At 45.3% G+C, this 27,396-nt stretch overlaps 1 protein-coding gene across 1 annotated transcript in view; it reads right to left on the bottom strand.

Annotated features, from left to right (window-relative positions):
• Nucleotides 1-27,396, bottom strand: part of LOC144139212 (uncharacterized) — a 48,347-nt gene that overhangs the window by 1,666 nt on the left and 19,285 nt on the right. Inside the window, exons 6-9 of the mRNA XM_077671632.1 lie at nt 25,020-25,119; nt 18,689-18,831; nt 17,042-17,089; nt 15,555-15,596 (exon numbers count right to left, since the gene is read on the bottom strand). Of these exons, the coding sequence (XP_077527758.1) occupies nt 15,555-15,596; nt 17,042-17,089; nt 18,689-18,831; nt 25,020-25,119 (333 nt within the window). The remainder of the gene's footprint in view (nt 1-15,554; nt 15,597-17,041; nt 17,090-18,688; nt 18,832-25,019; nt 25,120-27,396) is intronic.

Here is a 27,396-nt window from a genome sequence, read left to right as displayed (position 1 = left end):
CTTTTGTTCTTACGGAAGGGTAATAGCTGATTCCTGTTTTTTTAGAAATAAACAGGTTGCACATTGACAATTACTATCTGCTTTTCAAAACATGCTCGTGATGTAAGCTCATTACGCAGATTGTGATATTTATAATTTTTATTTATAATGGGTGTTTCTGTACATAACTTTAGAAAGGGTTTTTGGACCTTTACAGAGCTGATTTCCGCTGTTTAAAACATTAAGGCAATATTACATCAATCACGCAAGTGATGTGTTCCTTATAGATTATAATATCGCGTTTGCCAAAGTTCGCTACAATAATTTTCTCCTAGTGCTTGAAGCAGCACGAGGTACCGAAGCCCACATTACTGCGAGTAATCTGTATTTTCAAAATGCGGTGCATTTAGAAGAAATTCATGGCATGTGCTCTTTGTCGCGGTCATCTCTAGTACTCCCCGCTGCAGCGAGGAGGGCAGAAGGGCTTCTTGTTTGTAAATTGTTGATATGACTCCGTTAATGCTGCTTTGCGAACGTCTTTCTCTTCGCAAGAGAGAGAGAAAACACTACACTTGGAGGGCCGCCCTATCCTGGACGTCTTCTCCTTGGGCTAGGTTGACGGTACCGTGGTGGCCGTAGGCCGGTGCCTCCGGCGACCTCTTCCGCCTTCTAAACCAGGCGGGCCAATAGGTCCGGGTCGGGCCTGCAAAGCGAGACCTCCCACCTCTCCTCAGAGGGTATTTCGAGAAAGGTCCTTGGGGCATGCCCAGATGAAGTGGGCCAGGTTGGCATGGACCCCACATTAGGGGCAAGCCGAGGTTGGGTAACAGCTGGGTTGGATATAGGTAATGGTGGCAGGATCGGGGAGGACGTCCGTGTGGAGTTGGCGCTAGACGTGCTTGTGTTCAAAGTTAAGGGATTTATTTGGCTGAGGAATGATCCGGCGGGAGAGGAGGTAATGCGTGGTGATATCGTAAAATCCTATCAGGTGGTCCCACGCGGACTGGGCTGTCTGGTAGGGATACGGGCTCGGCCCAGCTCGGATAGCGAATACTCGGGCTAGGTAATGGGTCGCCTTGTTTCTCTCAAGCCCAGAATGCGCGAGGTTCAAAGCAGTTGCACTGGGTATTTCGTGAGGTTCCTGCGCAAACATTATTATCATTACTAAACAGCGCAACAAAAACACGGACTGCGCAAAATTTTAAGCCACGTTGGGTATACACGTCCAGCGAAAAATTTTGGACAGTGGTTTTAGAATTTGCAACGATTGTTGTCGGTGTGGGGTTGAGTGAAATAGTCAGCGCTATCGCTGCCTCTTCCTCGGGTTCCGGGACGGGTGTCCGCAGTGTAATACAATCGAGCGTGCTGGTGGTGGGGTAATTTCAAAATGTAATGGCGGAAAAAGCCTCGCGGTGCCTGTGCGCCGCAGTATAGAAGTACACGACTAGTGGGTCATCATTGTATTCCTTGTGCAGGGCGTGGGCTCGTTGGGTCCTCTGATTAGAGTGGTATGTGGGGTGCATGTTGAAGGGAAGTGGCTTGGCTACAATCTTCGAGTGGATATTTGCGGGATTATTTTAGCATCCCACATAGGTTGTGGTATCTTATTTGTAGTTTTTTGAGGATGTGTGTTCCCATGGGGTTGCGGGCGAGGCGTTCGCATTGAGCCATTAGGTGGGGTTAGGTTAGTTCACTGTCCTTGCTGTGAAGGCCTAATGCATACAATCTGGCAGTGGATGTGCCGGGGGGAAGACGTAGCGCTGCCTTGTAAGCACATCTATAAGGACCTCAATGCTGTGGGATTAGCAACTGTTAGTTTGAGGTTGGGGAAAGAGTAAACTATTCTGTTCACGACGAAGGCTTGGAGCAGGAAAACCCTGTTCTGCGCGGTCAGGCCTGAGTTCTTATTGGTAACTCTCTTGAGCAGAATATTAGTTTATTGATTTACAGACCGTTCTATTGTTTGGAAAAACTTGTGATTTAGTCTACGGGATTGTATCTGAAGTATTACGACTTGCAGGTTCATGACCTCTGGGACCTCTTTATCTCCGATGTGGTGTTTGGTGTTGCAAGAGAGTCGTGTTTCCTTGTTAAGGAGAAAAACAAGTAACCGAGATATGGACGGAGATCCGGCCAACACCGCTCTCCTCGCCTCCTACACCACCCCTTGCACTGATTCTTCGACGTGGCCATCACTACCCACGCAATTCAAGAGGGTGATGTCGTCTGCGTATAAGCTGGGGTAGATGTGGTGGATCTGAGCTAATTTCTTCGGTATGTCTATGAGTGCAAAGTTAAGGAATAATGGGGACAGCATGGCTACTTGTGGAAAGCCACGACTCCCTGCAGGGAATGTGTGTGAGACAAGGCTGTCAAGATGTATGGTAGCTCTGCGGTTTGACAAGAAGTCCCTAACGTATTTGTAGGTTTGACATAGTTGCCAGATGTTCATCGGCCGGCCGCTCGAACCCTGACGTGAACACAGAAGTTCGCAGAAGATATCTATGCTTACACAAAAATGCCGTCTGCAACCTATCAACACAGGGCTAATAAACATGTGTAATAAATTTTTTGTTGAAACGACATGTGGCGTTTGAAATTAGGGCAAGAAACTTTCCTCCACATGCACTTAAGAAACGCAGCAGGCCGTCTTAACAACAATGGTCGAGAGTGACAGGTGATCAGATGTGAGATTTTGGCGAATGATAAGGCCAGCATTGCAATAAAGTGAAAAGTAAAATCTCCGCAGGGACAACAGCGCAAGGAGTGCATTTGCGCTGTTCTTTCTATGCAGATGCTATATTTTACCTTAATCATAAGCTGAACATCATCAGCCGCCAAATTCGCACATGTTGTGACGCTAATGGGTTGTTCTGGTGGAGCATTGTGGGAATAGCCACCTGCGGTAATTTTTCGGATGTATAAGTAAAATACAAAATCTGGTGTTTTTACTTTCGCAGTTAACGACATATTTATAACGCAGGTTTGAGTGTTCAAACGTATAGACATTAAACATAGCAAAAGCTATAGTGGATTGCGTGAAGCGCGTAGCGCCATGGGCTGTAGAAAAAAATGATTGTTTACGGCATCTGCAACTAGGCTCCCCCAGCAAAGATTAGCTTACCGAACGTAATTTTATGTTAAAGTCGCGAACTAGAAAATGCAGCTGTTATAAAGAACTCTGGGACACTTTCTAAATTTTTTTAGAAATCTTGAGTGCTTGCAGAACCTGGTCAAAGAACACGTTCACTGCTTTGATTAGGAGGTCACAGTACCTCAGCGAAAAATTACGGCCTTGTGCACATCACATAACGCAAAAACTTCTTGAAAAGATTTTTCTCTCTTTTGCGGTTTTGGCTTTCTTCGACCGCTGGCATTACGTAATTACAATGGTGGAGCGGCTATTGGCCGACATTTTTTTCACTTTCATCAATGAGCGAATTCGATAGCCACTTTGAGGATTACAATACTCCCTATATGAAATTTGTGTGCCGAGCGAACTGCCGTCTTCTCGGTCCTGGCGCATATCTGCTACGTCTCAGGAAATGATCGCGTGATCAGCGAACAGCGTGATCAGGTTGAAAGTTGCGTTTGTACCTCCTGCGCAAAAATTACGTGTTTCGGATGAGTGGCGTACGGACATGCGTACGGAGCAGCGTCTGGGGAAAGTGCACGGGGGAGGTGCTCCTTGTAGGTGACGTTGCTCCTTGGCGGTGACGCATGGCGAAAGTGTCAGGGGAGGCAGTGAGAGAGAGGATGCTATTGCTGCGCATTCCGCCATCCCCTTCACACTTTCGTCAGAGTGTCCTCTCAGTTTTTGTTCCTTCGCTGATTCGTTGGCTCAGTCGGTTACGCGTACGCAGGCGGACGCCTACGCCGCCGCGAATCCGAGGTACCGGGACCCAAAGGGCTGTGCCCTAAAAGAAGCCCAGAAAGGCAAAGCAGAAACAGACGATGTATCTGCTGTGATGAGCAAATCACGCAGTTGCGCTCCATGCTGGCGACAACTATAGATTTCGCAGTGCTTCCAAAAGCGAAGGAAAGAGTGAAAACGCCTATCGGAAGTGTTGCGAAGTCCCTTTAACAGCAGACCTGCTCAAGCACTCGGTTACGCAGTCAATGAACAGAAAAAAATAGAAAGAAAATGTCCATCCTACGTGAGCGTGCATCTCGTGAGAGTGCCCCGGCATCGTCCAGGCTTGCACGTGGGCTTACGGAACATGGCACGTACCCACGTGCGGTATTTTTTTTATGAACGTTTATTTTGCCACAGGGCATATATATGGGATTATGAGGTGATGGTGATTAGATGAAAATGAAAATGTTTGCTTCGCGGATGGAGTCAAGGAGTGAACGATGATGGCGCCCATGTATCCATGCGGCGTATGCGGAGGCGTCGTCTACGCGGAGGCCCGTCGCCGCAAGGTGCCTGCACCATGAATGAACAGAAAAATAGGAAGAAAATGCCGAGCACGCGTGAGCTTGCGTCTCGTGCGGGCGCCCGGTGTCGTCCAGGCTTGCCTGGGGCTGTGCGTCTCGTGAGGCGGCTTTAGAAAGCTAAGCAAAAATACTGAGCGCATGTGCCAGCCAGTGTTTGGCGCCCGGTGTCGATGCTTTTGCTTTTGTTGTTGTTCTTTGTAACATGGCACGTTCCCATATTGGGGGTATCCAATGGCCAGGAATCGGGCGTAAGGATGGATAATGCGGCCGCTACACAAATCTGCAAATTAGAAACTTAAGCAGTTGAATGAATAAAGAGCATATATTCACAAGCGGGAATCATTAAAAAATTTTGAAGTTGAGGTTAAAACAAAAGAATGAGCGTTTTGAACAGTAAAAGTATAAAAGCTTACGGGGCAGGCGCCTACTCTCAGATATGTATACAGGATTCCGCGTGGGCTTGCGCCACGTGAACGGATCGCAAAAAGAGAGTAAATATATCGTGCACACGAGCCAGTCAGCGCTTCAGCAAACAGCGTCGCCGACAAAACAACTGCCTACTGCTCCTGACATCATTCGCTCCACGTTGCTAAGGGCAACCGCCTGTGCTTACCACCGCTGCGGCGGCGGCGGCAGATCTGTCTCCTACTCTGTGCCGCGCCCATGGGGGAGGGCGTGACCAAAGATCTTGCCGCCTGAAGAAGTGGTGGCTTATGAGGAAGTGTGCCCCGATGCCAGTCGAGAACGCAATGGCCGAAAAGAACAACAAGAAGTAGTGCAGGTCTTCAATAGCGAGCGAGCGCTCGACAAAGGCTTTGCCGTGGCGCACGATTAAGTATACGAAGACTGAAAAGGGCACTGTACAAATAACGCCCTTATGTTCTTTACTTTGCGTTTGATTTGGTCTTGTGCCGACGAGCACGGTATATATACACAGGGTTAGTGGTTCTCTCTGACTTATATGGCGCTCATCGAGCTTAGCTAAGTGAGACAAACACAGCTCTGCTCTGACATCATGCAGGCTTGCACCGTTGTGCAAGCTGGCTTAGATTTTGTTGTGACACGCACATGAACAAGAAGAGTAATCCCATGAATAAAGTTCAGAAACTTATATTGTTTAGTCTATTAACAACAACTATAACAAATTATTCTTAGAGAAAATTTGATGACGTTCAATAAAACTTAACCGCTACCATATAACGACACAAAACTACCCCATTATCATTTCTGGATCCATGAATAATCTTTATGACCAGTGTATCCCCTTCTCCAGTCGTCAGTAAGTTAACCATGACAAAACACGTTAATAACAACAGAGCTTACCCTTATATCTCTCATGAACAAACGTGTTTTAATTTTCTTACCAACCTGCACAGTAACTATGGAATAACTTTTCTGCACAAATGTTTGCTCACAGAAGTTTCAAGAAAGTCGCAGCATAATTATTGCGGTTGATTGTTTTACCGACAGGCCTTAATTCTTTATTGATATCGACTTGATTTGTATATCTGGTTTGCACGACTGCCATCAGCTGCGTTGAATCCTGCGGTTTCTATCATCGGGCGTATCTGGAAAACCGCAGGAGGATTATTTCTTCACTTTTTTGGCATTGTCTTTTCGACATTACGTAATTCGCTGCGTCACTTACATTCCATTGAAATTCTTTCAGCGTCCGTTGAAAACAAATTGCTAATAAAACATACATCGGGAAGGCGAAGTACGTATAGATAGGAACTTTGCGGTCTATCAGCACTTGTAGACTAGCAGAAGCCTGTCAGCATATTTCAGCACAAATAAAGCTAAAAACACTGGCATGCTTGGGGCAAGTCATAAGTACATAAAAGAGTACCATAGTTTTGTAACAAAAAATACACGTTGAATTGGATGTTACAGTATAAGTAGAAAGCAAGGTAAAATACCCTCAGAGGTGAGGTAAAAGAAAAGCTGGCCACTTGCCTGCTGGTTTGACTGCAAATGTCGAAAGCCGAGTTTGTTCCTGCCCCTTCGAAATAACTCTCTTATCTCTAACCCGTCCTCCTCTGTCAATTTTAACCTCCTGTTCCTTCTTCCGCGATGAACTTAATGAAAGTTTGCTGAGTTCAATTAAATTTTCCTGAGTTTGCGCCCCTGGCACGCCATCTGTTGCGAATTTTTGTTACTGTTGGTGCTTTGCGCTTGTGGAACGAACAGAAGGCTTGGGCGCTAGCCCATTTTTATATTTGATGGGTAAAATATTTTTTCTAACCCCCCCCCCCCCCTTTTTGCTTGCGATGAGAAAAAGTAAGGCCACATTAATTTTTATCTAAAGAAGCAGTGCCTAGTAGCAGTTCTGTATTTATGTTTTGCCTTAAATATTCCTCAGCTTTTTTTTATGCACAATGTTTTCACGTATGAAGTATGCTACCAGATTTAGTAGTGCGGGAATATTTTGCCTATATAAACGTCCCGTTCAGGAATTCTTTTTAGCTTTTGTTTGGGCGGCTGAGTCGAGGCACAAACAGACAGAGAGACAAACAGGCAGACAGACAGACAGACAGACAGACAGACAGACAGACAGGCAGACAGACAGACAGACAGACAGACAGACAGACAGACCAAAATATTTGCGTTTAAGTAGCCTGAGAACGAGTATTGTCTTTAAAATTCACAGGGCAACCAGAACGCGATAGCCTGAGTCGCTAGCCACTGAGAGAGATCCGAGCGAACACTCCTCACGAGGCGCGCACCTGTTTGGACACATTGGGGGACAGGAGGGAGGAGGAGGAGCAGGAGGAGGAATAATTTCGACTGCAATTGGCGGTGAGATGTTTGAGTGGCGCCCCCTGGCTCTGACGTCGGCTCAGGGACTCGCGCGGCTGTCGCCTGCTACATTTCCTTGTGAGGGGCAGCAGTGCCTGTGCTAGAAATCACCTGCTTTGATGCTTTAGCGCATTAAAAAGCGTATTTCTAGTTATTCAGTCATTTTCGCACATTTTGACACTTCTGAATAATTTCAAGATGCAGCATCCCCCCACAAGTTTGCAACACACAGGGAGAGAGAACACAACTTTCTTCAGAGCATCGGTCAGAAGATCATGTGTAACTCGTCCTTTCTAGCTGATTCACGAGGTTTAGCGCTCAGAGCTCTTGTATGAGTATTCAAAATGCGTAGGCTTCCCTACAGTATTTTTGAGATGCTCTTATGAAGACTAAACAGCCTAATGCTACGCACCTAGCACCGAGCCCCTACATGCGCATCGCATTGCAGGAAATAAAACGGCTGTCTTCTATTTCTTTCGTTGTTGTTGACTTGTATCAGATAAACGGTTTTTTCCGTGCCCAATGCATTAATTTTTCTGCGCCATCACAAACGTCTTATTAGTAGGTTTGGGGACGTTTGGAAGGCTCACAACGATGGTGTGGATATTTTCTTCAGGTTGTATGGCATATATTCCCTTCTTCACAAATTGGCTTTCTTTATGGCTGCGTGCAAGAAGGTGCATATACGCAGCGTGCGTTGTTTATTCATATGCGAACACAAAATAAGGTTTGTGCTAAACCCCTGGGATTGCGCCCCAGACGACGTTGTCCAGAGTATACAAAAGCGGCTTTTGTGCTCCTAATTTATATGGTAACTGTAAGGTCCACTTATGAGATTAGCGGTCAGGCGCCCGGGCTGTGCGTGAGAACCCCCCGCTCTGTCTAGCGACGTAGCACTGCCAATACTGCACTGCAGCCGTCGCCAATTCGTCACGGCGTGCACGGGAGACGGATTGTCTGGCTCACCGCATACCACAAGGATAATCCCCCATTGAGAAAGCAGACAGCGCCGGATTTTTTCAGGGAACTTTTGCCTGACCCGCGGAGGTGGTGGGATTACCGGCGTCGGGACGAGTGTCGCACGAGTCTCCATTGTTAATGCGCCCTGGTCAGCATGACCCACTGTCGCCGTCTTTCGCTTTCACCCCGTGGGGTGGCACGAACCTGCTCGTCTGCGAGCGTGCCGTTGACCCAAAGGTGGCGGTGCCTCAATGAATATTCCGGGGCGTGCTGAGTGACACTGTCTACGTGAATTTGGGCACTCCCATACGCGTGTACGAACGCTACAGGGGCGTTCCCGAAAGAGGAAGATCTCGAGGTTTTATAAGGCCGAACTTGGCCGTTGGAAATCGTTCTTGTCTGAGCGCTGAGCTGGCACTTCCCGGCAGGACAAGGAGTCTCGACAGTTAAAGCTAGGTTGGGATTTGTGAGCCCCCTAGTCGAGGTTAAGATCGCGTCGGAGGTTTAGGGTGCAGCGCCGTACCGGGCAACTAGACGGACCTTGCGGCGAGACAGAGTCTCAGCCGTGGTTTCTCGAGCGGTTTGTGTACGCTCCGAGAATAGGAGAGTTAGACGAAGGCGAGGAGCTCGAGTGATTTGTGCGCACTCGGAGCTAGCGTCTAGCTGAAGTTTGAAGTTTTTCTTTTCATTACTCATGTACCCAGTTTTCCTACTGTAAATAGCTGTATATAAACTCCCCGTTTCACTTAATCAACCCCAACGCTACGAATTCGTCAATTCGACCACCATTTCCAAGAACTTCGACACCATTGCCCTGCCAGCCTCCTGCCAAATCAACCGGAGCCCGGGCGATTGGGTTCCTGATCGACACCGGACTTCGGGGAAACCATCTTTACTGTAACCATCGTTATTATAACCTACTGACGCTCAACCCGAACAGCTATGACATGATAATGGTGTTAAAGGCTTGATATGCTCGCTAATGAACGAAATAAATAGTATACGTGCATATATTACAAGAATCGAAACCGATGGGTAGTTCCAAGCAGCTCTTCATTGTTTCACAACACTTCCAGGCGTAAAAGGAAATCGTGGTTCACTCTGGATGGCGTTCTATGAATTGAAGGAAAATACTCTTACATTCTTGTCCTGGACTGTGGACCCGGCCTAGTAATCAGCTCGATTTCACTGTTAAATAGTTTCCTCCCCCTCCCGTACTCCTCCTCTTGAGTGCAGTTTTCCTATAACGCGTATCTGAGTATTGGGGAAATATGGCCGTGGGAAATGTCCCTCCAGGTCTGAACAAACATAGCGTTACTGTATCTTTACTGTATACATGAATCGCTTCGCTCAATAAACCTCCATATGTTGGAAACCTGGTATAAAACCAGCACGCGCCTATACACACAGCGGGTTATTTGGAACTAAACCTACAGTTTTTGCACCCCATTATGCTGTCGGCATACTTTTTTGCCATGACAACATAAAGACATGTGATTAAATACTTTCGAGCGTTCGACAAGGTTGCAACAATTCTTTTAGCTTACATATGATTACCGGGAATCGTGATGCTTCCTGCCAAAGCCGACAGCCCCGGAGGCGTGTAATTTGTTTTGGTCTTGTATTTTCTCTGTTGTCGTTTACTAGCAACTGACTGTTCCCTTTGTTCGAAAGATTGCTTAATACAGAAGCTGTCGCTAGCTCCGACTCTTCGCGCTCCGCACAAGACTGGCTTCGCAAGGAATGGGGCGACGCCGGCAATGTTCCTTCCGTTGGGGTATCCAAAACTATACTTTAGTTCACACCTTCAGCTAGTGTACGCGATTTTAAGCCAATTGTTATGATAAAAACTTACGAACACGCAAATCTAGAGCGGACAAGCATCAGACGTCAACCGAGCGCAAAAAAACAGCAGGGAGAGGGAGCCCGAGCGAAGCAGACGACAAATGTGAGAATCCCTAAGCCGACGTCACGTGCACGAAGGCACACTTCGCAGCGCCGCCCGTGGTCGCGCTCGCCGCCAATACAGCAACAGTTTGCTTTCTCAAGTGATGGCGTCTTCAGTTCAAAGGCACCAGAATCTGGCACCGTGGCTCGGGCCTTGGCGACTAGCATAAGCTGGTTTTTCAGTTTCCAGCTCATGGGCGCGACGTTCAATTGCTCAAAAGGTGGATTGGAAATTGTAAGGTCGGATAGCGTGTTTTGGCATGCCCACGGGCTGTGGTATAGGGATCCGTATGCACTGGCCTTTGGCGCATTTGTACACATGTAGTCTCTCGGGGAGCGTTACTGTCCCGTACACTGTTCACATATCTTTCTTCCTCATTGTGCGTGACTACTACCGACAACTGGTATATTGACGTCTACACAAATTGTGTTAGAAATTGTGTTAGTAATTCCCATTTTTCCACTTTTGGGTACTTCGCCTAGTTACTTCGCAATTCCCTATTTAATTACTCGCTGTAATAGTTGGTTATTAAGCCAAATTAGCGAGTCTTCCAGTTTACTTGCATAGTCATCCACCCTGATTTTCTGCGTCCTCTACTTTAATCACTTAATCATCCGAACTAAATAAATATGATTCCGTTTCATTGATTCTGATTCATTCATTCATGTACTTACTTAAGTTTAAGCTCCTTTTTTAAGTCCCTCCAAATTTCTTGAATTCTCTTTGAATTTTCGTAACTCACCTAGTCATCTACTTAGTGATGTTGTAACTATCCAGCGGAGCGCCGCGCGCTCAAAGAGAACTCGCGCCCCTTCGCAGTCAAGGTGGTAATGCTGCGCCCTGGTAACGCACTCTCTCCGATTCTGGAGAACCGGGTTCGATTCTCATGTGACGTTTGATGTAACCACTTTTCTACACGAAAAAGAATTTGTGTGATGGGTGTGGACAACCACTTTTCATTATGATCAACTGAACAACGAGATATAAGACTGTCGTTTAACACACGATGTTAGCTTGAGCGGCTCTAAACACAACAAAAAGAAAAGGTCTATCACAAGACACGAATGTAGAATCCGGTCGAGAGGCACCAACACCTTAGGGTAGTTCGAACCGATCATCCTCATAAATAAACAAAGTCCATGTTTAAGTAAGAAAAAAAAGACAAGGGAGATACTGCCACGTGCCGCCGCTGCATGCAAAAGTCACGTTGGTGACGTGGCGCAGGAAACATGTTCAATGCCGCTGCAGCTAGTTGCTATGTTCCACGATTTGGCAGTTTTAGGCACGTTTTTTATCATGCGTCATGATTTGCCTCGGACAGAAATGCTTCAACGTGAGTTGAAACTCATGAAAATGAGCTCATTTTCTTCCGAGCTTACAGACTTGGCTTGTAAAAAAGGGCGAACGGTACCTTACCCTACGTGAGTTTGCGCGATTGCATAAATATATGGTTTTGCTCTACTCAGCAACGCTGGCAAGGAGCCCGACGAATTACTTAGACAGTGCTTTGCGTAAAGGAAGAACTACAGAAAAGTACAGCAGTTTTGGTTGGACATGATTCCACGAAATGACAAGTCGCGCTGTTCACCTTTTTATATGCGAAGTTCAAAAAAAATCGCCCATGTTTTAAATTGATTGTTAGTGTTAGAAAACTCTTGAAATGTCCTCATTCACACGACTGCACATGCCTGGCTTTTAGCGTTAAAGATCCACTGCAACAGCTTTTCCTACTTATTTCTAAAATACCGATCTGCTAGAAAAAGAGACGTAAACACGTGCGTCCAGAACTTAGATAGGGTGGGCAAAAAGTAACACAGCCATATAAAAGTCATATACTGCGGCTCTACGCCAATAAGACAACTTAAAAACTGGGGGGGGGGGGGGGGGGGGGAAGATTCTTAAGCAAAACCTTCTACCTCTACCAGGCAACAGTTCCTTCGTGGCGTGGGCGACAAGGAACTCCCAACGCGGATGAGGAGGGGGAGGGCAGTTTTCACTCACGGAGCACAGTGTAGGCGGCACGGCGAATGGTTACTCAGCGTTCCCCGCTTGCAGGTGCTGGCTGACACCGTCGGGCGCGTCGGTGGGCGGCTAGCGACGGTTGTTTTCTACCTGTTTTGGCGCAGTTTCGCGTCTATTGCGTGCTTTTTTCGCATGGCTTGATTAACTTGTTCGACAGCACCTCCTGAGTAATTAAGCGGTTGTACGGCGAATATCAGTCGATGATTAGTTTCAGAGGGCGAGAAAACAAATTTAGAGACCACATACAGACATCTGGCCACTACTGGAGCACTAGCTTTGGCGCAATGCTTGTCACCAATGGGACTCCGTTTTCTAAATAGTTGAAAACTGATTCTGTTGTGTTTTAAGAGGTATTAAAAAGGCGAAAGGAGAAACTGGTTCTGATAAATAGCGATTATAAAAGTTTCCTAAGCTCTTCCGTAGTTCTCAAACTTACGAAGCTAACCAGTATAAATCGACATAAATGGAAATCCCTAAGCTGACATGCCGAGTTGTTTCGGTGTCTGCGCTTGTGTTGCGCGGTGGTGTAGCCCAGCGCAAGTACATCAGGATGTCCAGGTCCTCTTGTCTCACCCTTCGATAGACGGTCCTCTCCATTTCCTTTCTGCCGACGCACGGATGGGCTACAGCGGCGGCGACCGCCGCTCTAGCCCGGCCGTGGCCGACGCAACTGCGTTAGGGACGCCGCCCCCGCGAAGTCCAGGTAGCGGCTGGCAGAATCTCTGGTTTCACTCTTTGTAGACCCATGTGAGTGAATTCAAGTGACGTCGCATGGGAAGTTGCTGTGGGTGTCGTTTAAAGCTTTGCTTTCCAACCACCTTCACAGCGTGGATTGGAGCCAATTTTTTAAAGCAAAGCTTTCTACCTATATACCAGCCAGTGGTTCTTTCGTGGCATGCGGGACAAGAAACTCCCAATGCGGCTGCGGGGAGAAGGGTGGTTTTCACTCACGGAGCACAGTGTAGAAGGCGCGGCAAATTTGCACATCGTTCCCCGCGCGCTCACGACGGCGGGCGCATTAGCGCGACCCGTCTTTGTCGTCTGCTTTATTGACGGTTGTTCTTGGGCCTGTTTAGGCGCAGTTTCGCTTCCACTGCGCGCTTCATTTGCACGGCTTGATTAAATTATTCGACAGTACCCCCTGGGTAACCCGGACACGACGGAATTAAGCGGTCTTAGGGCAAATATACGTTAAAGATTGGTTTGCAGGACATGAAAACAAACAGTAGAAACCACATACCCACATGTGGCCGCTAAACAAACATTACTTTTTGAACACTGCTCGCCACAAATGGGACTGCGTTTTCAAAATTTGTGAATAGCAATTCGGTTGTGTTTTAACAGGGAGTGCAAAAGGCGAAAGGAGCAACTGAGTCGGATAAATAGCGATGCTAAGAGTTTCCTCAGCTTTCTCGCAATTTTCAAACTTACTAAACTGACTTGTTCAAATCGGTATAAATGGGGATCACTAAGCTTACATGCCGAATTGTTTTGTTGTCCGCGCTTGTGTCGCGCGGTGATGTGGCCCCAAGCTAGCACATCGGGATGGCTAGGTTCCGCTGTATACCACCCTTCTAATAACAATCCTCGCCGTTTACTTTCTGCCGACGCACGTCTGGGCTACAGCGGCACCGTCCGCCGCTCTAGACCGGCCGTGGCCGACGCTTCTGCGTTCGGGACGCCACCCCTGGGAATTCCAGGTAACGGCAGGCAGAATCTCTGGTTTAACTCTTTGTAGAGCCACGTTTGTGAATTGAATTGAAGTCGCATGGGCAATTGTTGTGGGTGTCGTTTACAGTTTTGCTTTCGAACCACCTTCATAGCATGGATTGGAGCCATTTTTTCCTCTTTCTCAGTCTTGCATTGTTCGCGACCTTCCGCAACGTCACTCCAGCGATACAGTGTCCATTGGCCGGCTGCCGTCCAGTGGCTCTATAAACGTATTCGATAACCCCATTAAACAAATTTACAAAAATAAACAAACGAACAATAAAGAAGGTGTCTGGCACGTCGACAAAAGTTTGCAGTGGCGCTCTGTGCATGCCAAATAGTAGCTATCAAAGTGTGTCCGGAAGAGAATAAAAACGGTTTACATTTAAAGGGACCCTGCAACACTTGCCATCGACTACTAGTAATGTGTTTTGGGATAAAGTATATTGTCCCAGAAATCTCCTCCCGCAAGAATTATGAAAATCCGTTCACAATTAACGAAACACGCGCGATGAGAAATCGCGCATAATCGTTCCCTCTCAAATCGACCGCGAACCACGCGACGAAAGCTGCGCGCTCTCTCCCGGAGAGGGGGGCGGCTCGCGGCGTTCTTTTCGGCGGCCTTCGATATATCACATGCCGGGTAGTTTTCTCCTTTTCTCCGCAACGCGGAGGGGCCTATTTTCGGTATGGTGCCACAAAAAAGCAGGCATGGGTGCCTGCTCGCAAGTGCGCGCTCGGGCTGGTAGGGCGTTTTTGAAGCAATAAACGTTTGTTGTCGAGTGGTGCCGTTCAAAGGGAAGTATTGAGCTCATCACTCAAACTCCGCGCGCACTAAAACTACAAAAGAAACTGCAAAACTGTGCCTACAGGTTCAGGCATAGAAGAGGTTCGTACACAGTGATGGCGACGACGGAAATGGGAGAATCTAGCCGCGAAGTTGACCAGTGACAGCCGACCGGGCAGCCATGGCCTATGTGACGTCCCTTAGGCCATGCATAATGAGGACAACTGAAGAGAGAGCGGTTGGTTTTTCCGCGTCTTCCACATCGATTTGCGCGCTCAGCGCTTCACGTGCACGTGTAATATTTGGCTCAGGTATTCCTGGCAGTGTAATCTAAACGTCGCGCAGGTTTACTTGCACTGCTCAAAGAGTGTTGCAGGGTCCCTTTAAGGGGCCATGGAAAGTTGCCTTTTGTTGGATTATATAGCTCCTTTCTATTGCCCACTGAGATTACCCGGATATTTCCACAGCAGCAACATATTACCAAAAATAGGCAAATATTTGGTGTGCTTCAATAAAAAATATCATGAATGAAATAAACTACATTTTATGGTCTTGTGTATCCAGCAGTAGGCTTATAACTAAACGTTTGCAGCCGGGATCGTTAAGCAGAGTCTCTCGGTGGATTGAGCTCGCTATTTCGTGAACTTTAAGGGTTTTTTAACGACCACTACCTACCTTCGTGCAGTAATGACAGGATAGAAATCACACAAAAGCGCTTTGCATTGAGGCGTCTTGGTACAAACGGTCGTGATATTAATATATAAGGAAGTAGAAAGTATCTGTTGATTGATCTTGGTCTGCTGAAATGATTTATCCCTTACCAGTTTGTTTTGGCAAACACAGATAGGTTTCGGTCGCGCTGAATACGTCAGGTAACCATGCAATCTCTAGAAGGAACAAGAAACTTACCACAATCATTGATAGAAGTGATGTCACAAGCTGGATGCGCAGCTGACAGAAAAAAAAACGAATTCATGATGTCATGTGGGTTGAAACGTTTTAGATAAGTATCAGGAAAGAATATGAATATTTCCTTGTTTATGCTACATTCATAGTGGGGAGTTGTTAGTACGCTATCTTCGCCAGCTAGCTAGGCCCGCGTGTATTATAATGTCACGTGTCACACACTTGGCCGCAAATTTAGATCCGGCCCAATAGGGGTTTTGGGGAAAAAACCCTCAAATTACTGCGTAGGCATTAGTGAATGCTACACCTGAGATTTCTAAAGAGCAATGCTCCTTCAAAATAATAAAGGATTTGTGAAAGAAGCATTTTAGCTAGTTCACCTTCCTCAAGAGTGTAAATATAAAATATGGCGATTTAATTCACGGTCCTGCCATGAACCAAATGCACTCCATAAATCGGAAGTGTCCAGGTTCAGCACTTAAATTGGGAGGTTCATATCCTGGCTTAGCTGTTCCCAGTATGGTAAAAGTGGAATTTAAAATATCTGGCTAGCGTTTTTGACGGTTTTTTGTGGTAAAATCTTGAAATTCTTCCGGGTATCTTAGGGGCAACATTTGTATGAAAGTATTAATTGAATAGATGAATTAGTTGACTGCATATTGAGAAATCCGCAAGGACACGTAATTTACCCTACACACGTCACCCCCGCCCCCCTTCAGAGGGGTTGGTTAGTGGCAAACCCTAGAAAACAGCTTTGTCAGATTCGTATGAGCAACCAAAGCCAGTCCCATATAGGACCGGTCTGAGAGATTATGAAGAGATTCAGAAAAAAAAACATTACCTCTTTCCAACTAGTCTAGTGTTGTAGTTAAACATCACATTGCATTGACCTCGTATGCTATTACTGGCACGTCCTTTCAAATTTCGGAGTATCTAAGATGCAGCAGTTTTAGTGGACGCTGAAATCAACTGTTAGACGTTTTCAGTCTTCTAGGGGAGCAATTGGGAAAAAGGCCGCTCTCCCCCTTTTAGAGGCTTCTTAAGCAAAATGCACAAGTTTATTTCGGGTATGAGTAACAATTGTCTGCAAAAACAGTTGGATATATCAATTGACCGAATATCTGTTAAGTAATTATTCAAAACAAGCAATTTACTTTAAGTTACAGATTCACTCCGTATTGATGGTTATGTCTAAACCCTGAAGTTGCTTTTCATACAGTTGTAAGGATAGCCTAGAACAGAAAAAAGACACTACGATATCTTAACGCAACTTCGAGATAATTAATAATTTTAGAAGCTCAATTGAATTATTTTTATACTACTAGGGGTTGTAATACCTAATACGAACGTTCAGTAAGAACCGAAACTACTGAACCATCTAAAATTGAATTTTCTGGGTTAGCGTTGATGAATCAGTCAGTCAGTCACATAACCGGGCAGTTCATTTATAGTCATTTTATATTATAATATTTGATTCATAATGTACTTACATCCATCCAACCACTTTTTGTGCACATAAAGTGTTCCGGTCGGACGCACTGAAATATCCAAAGAACGTTTTGTGTGTACGACGTGAATAACATGGTTTCGGCACATGTCATTTCTTTTGGACTTCTCTGTAGCTACGCTAATATTACTTTAAGCAAAGGGCACTTTTTTTATTGAAATAATACTTTTGAAGATTCCCCAAGTCGACGCTGAGATTATTTCTGCATGTGTGCGTTCCAGGAAACTTGGCCGAGTTTATTTCAGAATAGTAAATTTTCTTCCGTTGAAAGCACACAGCGGTTCGTTCGAGAGAAATTTAAACCTATTTGGTGTGAACCAAATTCCTGAGAGACATAGTAACGATCCGCCCGCAGTTTCAATAGGAGGTGGAGGGACGCAGCGTTTGCTTCCATACGCATTGCGAATGTGTTTTCAAACTTCAAGCACTTGCTCTTGCTCTTAAGATTGATTGATTTATTGATTGATTTATTGATTGATTGTAGAGTTTAACGCGCCCTCGCAACGCAGACGATGAGGCGCACCGTAGTGGAGGGCGCCGGATTAATTTTGACCACCTGGGAATCTTTAATGCGCACCGAAATCTCGTACACACGGGCGTTTTCGCTTTTCGTCTCCATAGAAAAGTGGCCGTCGTGGCCGGGAATCGAACCCGCGACCTCGTGCTCAGCAGCGCAACGCCTTAGCCACTGAGCCACCACGGCGGGTGCTCGTACGATTGCGAAGCTTTGATCTTTTGTTGCGTCATAAGCGGGAAGTCTCACATAACACTTTTAGGCCTACTTGTTTAGGTGCTACATTTATAAGATTCTTGATAAGTTATCCCTAAATAGAGGCGATAAGCAATAATAAAGGGGAAAAAACTTTTCCCCTCCCCTTCTTTCAGCCTCCCTTCAGTTTGTCCTCGTGCCTACTTTCATCCAGGCATCACAAACGAATACGCCGACCCCGGGCTTTTGCGATAAGGAACTACTGCAACTACAGCTGTAAGACAGCAAAGAACTGTGTGATTAAAATGGGCCCCAACATATCTTGAACATGTTTATATATATTCAGCATTGTTTAAAACTATTCTTCATCTTTATTCGCCGTACGCACCTGTATTGCGGAATTCGAATTCTGGCCGATTGGCACATGGAAAGATGCATCGGGCCTTTTTGGTCACGATGGTGAGAAATGCGCCATGAAAATTCCGAGTAAACAGGACTTTGGCGCAGAATAAAATCCCAGTGGGTTCAAATGGTTACTTAGTCGTTCACTACAGGCTCCTCTCAATAGACATCATTATAGCAGCATGCTGTATCACAACAACACATAGTTAAGTATAGAAATAATGCTGTGTCATTAAAGCTACCACCGTTAGCTGAAAACAATCAACAAACACAGCATTATATCTCCATAAACCATAGCAGTTGGCATGATTTGCAATGTTGTGTTACGTAGCGAAGAGTGAAGGAAAGAGTTAAAAAATAACAATTAGGCTTATATATCTGGAAAGTCGGTCTCCATGGCTGCCCAGAACCTGGTTGAACCTCATATAAATTTCCCTGAAAATTCTCACTCCTGTGATAACGTTATTGCTATCATGCTTATATAAAAAGCGTGCAATCAATAAATATTCAATATCTTACCTCTCCGATTCGAAGGAAATCTGGAAAAGAAACTTCAACCGTCTGGTTGCAAGGCCTCGATGTGAAAATTATCTTGTTTTGGGATTCCCGACTTCGGAAGGCGTTCCGGAATCTGCTCCAAAGTGGGTATGCAACAAACGTCGCTAGAAGAAAATTTGTTAACAATTAGGTTTGACTCGAAATGCCTGCATCACACATTCAGAATAACAATAGATGCAGAAATTGAGAAAATAACTGAGAAGGCTTTATTTCTATGGTTGGCAAGAATACCCTTCTATACCAATTCAATTTAACCGTACGCTATACGTCCGAAAACTTATCAGGGAGAAATGTCGTTCGTGATTATGGCTTGCTCTTTATGCAGTCAAGCAAATGCAGGGAAACTGATAGAGCAATGTTTTTGAAGTGTAATTCTGAAATACCAAAATCGCGTTTTTCTGGAGGTGCTATGTATTTTTTGTTTATTTTTGTGTAGGGCACACCTTGGCCCACTTCTGTCATGTGCTTGTGTGAATTTTTGGCGTCGACGTTCCGGGGTCATATTTTGGCATGACTCAATTTTCTGAAGCCCTTTTGAGAGTCTGTGGCAAAGACATTGCTGCCACAACAGCGTAAGCACGAAGTATATATCGCCAATATGTTTTAACATACTAGAGCTAATGTCATTTCTCATACATGTCAATATTATTTTCAGCAAAAAAGACCTTTTGCATAGTTGAGGCAAGGAATTACGTAAAAGAGGGAGCACCGGTGCTCTTTTTAATACACGTACAGCTTGAATTGGGTTTGCGGTTTGAATCAACTATCGTAAAAAAAGCGAGAACACTAACGCCAAAACAAGGAAGTAAAAGAAAGCAAACTAGCATCGTCTGGACACCCAAAGCAGAATTTATATCTGTACTGGCTGACTTGAGGTATTAACTAGACGACGGTAAGCAGCAAAAACAGCACCACCCTCTGGAGGCAAATGGTAGAAATATATTCATATACTTCTCTCTTGTACGTTTCGCCGACACTTTGAGGTGTCCATGCGTGCTTAACTAGCTTCATCGTGACGAGAAAACTGACGAATGTTTTGTACGCTGTTGTCACAATGGCAAACGTGCGGTAAAGGGGCAACAGAAAAATGTGGACGAATACAAAATTACGCAATATTGGCAGCCTGGTTCAGATCTAACGGCTTTGGCTGCTTTAATTACAGAGGGGCCGAGCGGAGACGAGGCGTGAGTTGCAAGGTGTTACGAAGCGGAGCCGCGACGACCAGGCGTTTCATTTGGTCATGGAAACCAGCTGTCATGGCCCCCACCCTTGGCTGCCGGCAAGCGCTCAAAAATCGGAAGCGGCGAGATAAGAGAGCCGAGAAAGCAATCAATATGCAACATTGAACCACCTCTTTAGCGCTGCCCTCGTCGGTTCATAAGTATAGGATGTGTAAACCTGTCTTATCTGATCGTCTTCAAGGGTGAACGTCTCAACAGCTCAGTGACGGGACGTCAGGCGCAGATTGCCAGTGCTGGAACTCTGGAGCCTTGCAGCAGAAGCGCACTATGTGCAAAAAGGCTGTCGGGGCATATGACGAATAGGAGTGAAAAAAAACGTGTTGAATTGGGCGTCAGGAGCCATCATAGACAAACCGGACCATCACTGTAACACCAAAGCCGAACGTCCAGCATATCGGGCGAGCAAACATTTTTACGGCGGCACAAAAAGCGCAGGCGATCCGTGCTTCAGCACCTCTGCAACAGCTCGTACGAATATTTGAATTGTTCCAAGTAGCATGCTTCCTTTACTGAGCTTATGTACCTGTTGTTGCGTTGAGCTTCAGCATAATGAAAGCCGCGCTTTGAAGAGGAAGGCCGAAAAATGCGGCTACTGAGAAATCTAAAGGACTGCGTGTACATGCAAGGGCGAGCAGGACGACCCTTTTTTCTAGAAGGATCGGGGGTTTTAAAAAAAGACAATAAATATTATTTGTCAGAACTGTGAATTTGTCAGAATCCGGCTACGCTATATTATGCGTATTTTTGTTTAAAAAGCTGCATTTTCTTGCCCCACCCGTACTGTAGGCTCGCAGCGCACTGTCAATAAAAACACCGGTTGCTTTTATTTTCTCAAACGTTCATATTCATTAGGAGAAGCAAGAACACTCAGGGACATCTGTTCCTACAGCACGAGAAAAGTTCCATACACATTAGACGAGGCGGGAGCTGAAGAGCGACGAACGAGATTTCAATTTGCAGCCACTACACGCACTCAGAAACAAAACTGGTATTGTAACGAACAACATGAATGAGACAATAAAACAACCAAAAGGTAAAAGATTTTGTGCAAATTGCTTGATTTGGTTTTCTACTTGGTCTGGTATTTTTACTTTTTCCTCTTTTTATGCCTTCCCTTTCTAGTTTTCTGGGGGGCTGCCCTCCGATTTTGAAGTAATATACTGCTACGCCACTCACTGCAACTATTGCATTGGTGTAACACCATAAGGTACATTAAATAACATAATTTAGTTTTGTGGCTTCTGCAGCCTGAAGTGAACACCTGTTTTCCATGGCCGTCAGGAGGTAAAATGGCAATATTTATGACCAATTGCTGCAATAACGATGCCGTTGTTTGTACAACTTGACATTTTGTATTATTTTTTCCGGAGCACATGAGCGAACCCGCTCATTGAATATAGTCTCAATGAGCACGCATAGTACTGGGGTGCACGAAATTCCTAGGCGAGTGGCAGCAAATTTGGTGAAAGACCTCTCTGAAATTAAATAGGCGAATAAAACTGTATAATAAAATATAGCAAATTGGTCAAATAAATTTTTACTCTACTACGTATTAAACATGGCTCACGGGTAGAACTATGCTGGAAGCGAGATCTTCGAGCACCAAAAAAAGATGTTTTATTTGATGGCTGCACTTTATTGGCAGAGAAAGGTAACCTGAGAGCTGACCGTCACTGACACTGTGCAAAGTTTAGCACTTCAAGGTTACTGAAAAAAATGAGTTCTATTAATTGGCGACCAGGTTCTAAAAATTTGAGAAAATACAATTTTTGCCCTCCTAGCCATTATTGCGCACAGACAGGAAAACTAAAGTGGGTTTCTAAGCAAAAGCCGCTTAGCAAAAAATTCATATACTTATGTGGCGGCAGGACAAATGAGACGCAGTATGGCTGCCAGTGACACGTTCTGTGTGCATGACGTCACGGATATGGCCATGTCAGCACCGACGGCAGCTACGTGCAACGCAGTGCTTCGTTTCTGAGAGGCCACCTGGCTCTACGCGCCACTGTAGCAATATCACTGTTATTCCTTTAAGATACGTTAAAAAATGGCATGCAGCAATTATATCCGTTCATGGAAGCTGTTCTTAAACTTCGTCAAGGAACATAATATCTTAGCGCCAGCCTGAAAGTAATTGGGCGGTGTCGAGCATGAAAGAACATGTAGACTAAAAAATCACGCCATATCCACGGAATGAATGATGGTAAGTGGGGCGAAGCTCGAGAGGGGGAGAACATCGGTAACCGTAACTCTCCCATGAAAGTTCGCCCATTACATCATTAAGAAAGACGTAAGACTGTGTGCGTTTCTTCGTTTGTTCTTTTCATTTCGTCGTTGTCATGACTGAATTGCGAGGTCCCTTCATTACGACGGCTTTATGATCTGTGAAATGAAGCGAGAGAGGTTCTTGTACTGGCTGCAATGGGAAGTTTGCAAACACTAAGTCTATACATGTTCTTCGGATCGTGGTAGGTTTCATATGGATACATCTGAGTGCGTATTTGAAGAAAGAACTTTTATTTAGGGCGAACTTGTGCCCGAACAAGACGAGAGGAAACGAGCAAAGGTCCTTGCGTATTGTTCGATCTCCGAGAACGACTGCCTGCGTTCGTGGCGTGATCTCTTGCGTGATCTTCCCCTCGCAGTGCACGTGCGCTCGCGCCTCCGTTGGCGAACACAGCCAAGCTCGCGCTCCCGGTGCCGAGTTTGCGCTACCGATTGCAGCCGGTTCTTGCGCGTGCAGCGCGGCCCACTTTGCTACGTCTCCGAAAGCATGCGGCGGTCACGTACCACGAGACACAAGGGATGGACAGACCCATGGCTTTAGGAGCTTCGCCCCTGAAATATTTGAACGCCCCTTTTTTTAGGGAATGCCGTCAGTTTGTAATTTATTACAAACAACCTTTATATGTCTCCTGAAATGAAGGTTCTGAGAACGACTGCACAAAGTCGCAAAAAAGTAATGTAGTAGTCCACCGTAATGATCACGGCATTAGTTCAGTTACCAAGACTTCCCTATCAAATGTGTATGCTAGTTTCTTCAGCTGACAATCTAAAACGTATCCACACCAGTCAACCCTCCTTCCGCTACGCCTCCTAAAGCTGTCGAATTTTAACCAATTTAATACGGGAGTCTAGGGATTCACATTTATATCGCTTTAAGAGGCATTAGGGAGGTTGCGTATTATGTTCAGTTCATGGGCGCTTGGATTTACATTGGTGCTAAGTAATTAGGCTCCTCCCTTGAATATTGGAAGCAAAAGTTAAACCCTGTCAATGGTAGAAGGAACAACTTTTCCCTATGCTACCATACGTTTGTTCCGACTGAGATATTTGCGCGCTGCTTCTGGACATCAAGATGCATTAACTCTGTAGCTGCATTATCCCCTCTAAGTTCTTTGCGTTCAGTTGGATTTGAACCCTCAAAGTGCTGACAGGGTCATATGCTATATTCCCAAACTTTCCTGGTAGTCTATTCGCCCTTCAGTGCCCGTCCCTTATGTAAAAAGTGAATTCTACTTTTCTTATTTGCCAATTGGTAGATGAGAAAATAAGGATCAGAAAATCGGGACAGTAAAACGCTGCTACATTATTTCAGCGTTTAAAAGCAAGGCTTTCTACCTCTACCAGCCAACGGTTCTTTCGCGGCTTGCGTGGCAAGAAACTCCCGGCGCCGCTGCGGAGGCGGAGGGTGCTTTTCACTCACGTAGCACAGTGCAGATGGGGCGGGAATAGGGTCCTATTAGCCAGCTTTTCCCGTGCTCACCCCGGCGGGCGCGTCGGCGGCTCCTTCCCGTCTACTTTGTCGTCTGCTTTAGCGACGGTTTTGGGCCTGTTTTGGCGCAACTTCGTGTCTATTGCGTGCGTACTTCGCACGGCTTGATTAACTTGTTCGACAGCACTTCCTGGGTAACCCGGACCCGATGGAATTGAGTGGTCGTACGGCATATATGTTTAGGATTGGTTTGCAGGGCGATAAATCAAAATGTAGAGACCACTTAGACATCTGGCTCATAGAGAACCGCCACCTTTTGCGCACTGTCTGTCACGAATGGGACTGTAAATACCAGTTAAGTTGTTTTTAACAGGTAATATGAAAGACGAATGGAGCAACTGGTTGTGATAAGTAGCGATTATAAAAGTTCCGTCAGCTTTATCGCAATTCTAAAACTTACGAAAATGTTTAGTTTAAATCTGTATCAATAGGAATCACTAAGCTCACATGTCGGATTGTTTTGGTGTCTGCGCATGTGTCGCGCGGTGGTGTAGCCCCGAGCTAGCACATCTGGATAGCTAGGTTCCGCTGTCTCACCCTTCGAGACACGCTTCTCTCCGTTTTTTTTCTTCCGACGCTGTACGTTCGGGACAGCGCCCGAGCGAATCCGACTTAACGGCTAGCAGAATCTCTGGTTTCACTTTTTCTAGAGCCGCGAGGGTGAATTCAAGTGACGTCGCATGTGGAATTTTTGTGGGGGTCGTTTAGAGCTTTTCTTTCCAACCACCTTCACAGCGTTGATTGCTGCCAATTTTTTTGTAGATCAGTGTCAGCGTGATCCTACTCCAAATTGTGCCTCCTCTAATTTGGCAGAGTCTTCTTAGGTCAATTTTTAATTCTAATTGACCAAGAATGGTTACAGAACGCCAACCTACTAAAGCGATTACCACAGATTTGGGGTGCATGCAACTCGGAATACATTTGTATCCGCGGAGATCCTGTTTCCCGTTAAAGCTGTTGAGCTCCCTGATAAAGCCATTGTCTCCCAATCAGCGTCCCCAAGGTTGTAGTCTGGAAGAGACGATTTCATATTACAGTCTTCAGCTGTGATTATAATGGTTATAAAATACTACAGTTTTACTGCTGCAATTATTTTAGTGCTGTGGTAGTCCTTGTAAGACTGAAACACGCTCCACTATTCATTTTATTGAGAGCTAATCATGCGAACACGGAAAACGTTGAAATGTGAAAAAGGAGACTTCGTGCATGCGTACCTATAACTGCATTATTATAGCACAAGGATCCTACATTTCAAACGCAGCACAAAATTACTCACATCCAGGGAGTGAAGCTTGCAAGGCGTACATTCCAGCCTGCACCAGTCCTCTAAATACAATTCCCAAAAAATTTCTTGTTGCCATAGATCTTACCAAGCACTGTGAAAAAGCAACGTTAGGTATCAGCATTGCGAAACAAAATTTGTGCTCAAGACAGCGATCGTCGCTGGAATCAGAGCCACTTATGTATAAAAATAGTTTCAACGTTTTACAGTATACGTCAAAAAAATCCGGCGACATATTAAAATTTATTTCCAGTGTATTGCAGAGCCCAGGCTACATTGTTAAATTTGTATTGTTTATATGAGCGTTTATTTCTCAAGCGTTGCGAGCCGCAGGTTCAACTTCCCCCTATGGTGCGCTATAGCTGAATGTAGGCTTAGTTTGTACCTATCTCTTTCGCAGTTGAATTCTCTTATTAGTTTATCTCTACGTAACAGCCGTTATTCTGTAATTGATGAAGCCCCTAACTCTAAAACTATCGGGCAATGCAAAGGAAAATAAAACTGCATCTGCTAGATATACCCGCTCCTAACTGACTTCCTTTCGTGTTGAAACGCGTATGTAATAACCAATTTATTGGTGTATGCATCACCTATGTGAACTGTTTATCTTGAATAAACATACAATTGTAAAAATATAATGTTCATACATGCGATTAGTTTTAATATTCGCATGTAGTCAGATCTTATTAGTATACTGTATCGATTGTGCTTGCTTGTTCTGTCTTTATTATATATTCGAAGTGTCCGTTTTTTTGTTCTAGTTCAGAGCTTTTGCACTGTTTCGTTTTGTTTGATTCCATCCACTGCTTTCCGATCTGTACACCCGGGTCGGAGGCCTCGACAGGAGACGCACGAGTCTGGTTTTGCCACGCTTCGTGGACATAACTACATGTACGTATTTATGTCCGAAACAAATTGAAATCGAAATTGAAACCATAGTGGTGTGTTTTAAAGCAATCGTGTCCACCGGGCGTGTTTGTTTGTCGCTGGCGTAACGTTTACTCAGCATGACAAATAATAATGTTTCTGTCGTGCATATATAATGGTTTACAGCACAAGTTTTTGTTAGCGGGTCGAAGGTATTCCTTTATAAAACGGCCCGGTTAAATGGGCAACAAATCGGGCACGTTTACAATCAAGCGCAATTATATCCATACTAAAATTGTCGGGATGTCCGTGCTTTGCTTTAATGTACCGTGAATTCGGATATCGGAATATTAGTCACGCAATAACTGGGAGTATCTGAAAAATATTTTATTGAGTTTGTATTTACGTTATTTCCAAACTAAAATGAAAGCTTGAAGTGGCTTGTGTTGAATCCTCCGCTGGGGTATGCTCCCAGATGATCATCATCGTGTACATAATCATGTCATGAAATCCGAGAACCCCCTTCCGTCAGCCATGACACTGAACCCTGCTGCCTGTCTCCTCTTGCCCTAACAGCATGTTTAAAGGGGCCATGCAGACAAAGCACAAGTTTGGTTCATTCGAAAGATTGCCTAGTTAGAATTATTCTTACACCACTTTTACCGCACACTTCACTCAAATAAGATCACTCAAAACACTCAAAAAAGGAATGGTCATGGGACCCACAAGCTCGCTTCCCGCAACAGAACCTATGATGTCATACGCTCAGCTGTGCGATTGGCTGAGGTCGTCAAGAGCAAACGCAAATTAGGCCGGGCTTATAAGCTTTCCGTAGGAGGTATTTGCGCTTAAATGCATTTAATATTCACCTTATAGCGGGAACAATGGTGGGGTAAGCAATGAAGGTAAGAAAATATACGTAAACATAGAAGTACCGATGTGCACTGGTGTTGGTACTGGGCGCGCTTGCTTTTTTCAGCTGCATAGCAGCCCGGCGCTTTGGAGTTGTCTTACACGACACTGACCGATTGGCGCTAGTGATGTTGCCACACATGACCCTGTTTGTCGAGAATACCCCATGTTTCACGAAACGATTACTTTCTGCCGTAAAAAAAACAAGCCAAGTGCGAATACGGTCAGGAACAAAACAACGACGGACCGCGATCCGTGGCTTAGTATGGGTAGAACCACCTGCGAGGACTGACGGTAAGCAAGGCTGCAGAGCCTACTGACGCACTGAAAGTTCGTTTGAATACCCGCCCTTATAACTTCATGGTAGACGTCACGAAAACACACGTTTGGGCGGGAGAATAAAAATGTATAATAAATTGATTAATTGTTCAGTGTAAACGCCTTTTTTTGCTGCCAGACAAACGCTGGGGCCCTATAAAACACAAAATATTTCGAATAAAACAAACCTGTACTTTGTCTGCAAGGCCCCTTTAAAGAGACCCTGCAACACTCCACTCATTTTTTTTCCAAATCTAAATTCATTCAGAACGTA

This window comes from Haemaphysalis longicornis, unplaced genomic scaffold, assembly GCF_048455015.1.
Source record: "Haemaphysalis longicornis isolate Haplotype H1 unplaced genomic scaffold, Haemaphysalis longicornis Haplotype H1 scaffold_5, whole genome shotgun sequence".
Taxonomy (NCBI): Eukaryota; Metazoa; Arthropoda; class Arachnida; order Ixodida; family Ixodidae; genus Haemaphysalis; species Haemaphysalis longicornis.
The sequence above is the reverse complement of the archived record's forward strand: the minus strand, read 5'-3'. Positions and strand labels throughout refer to the sequence as shown.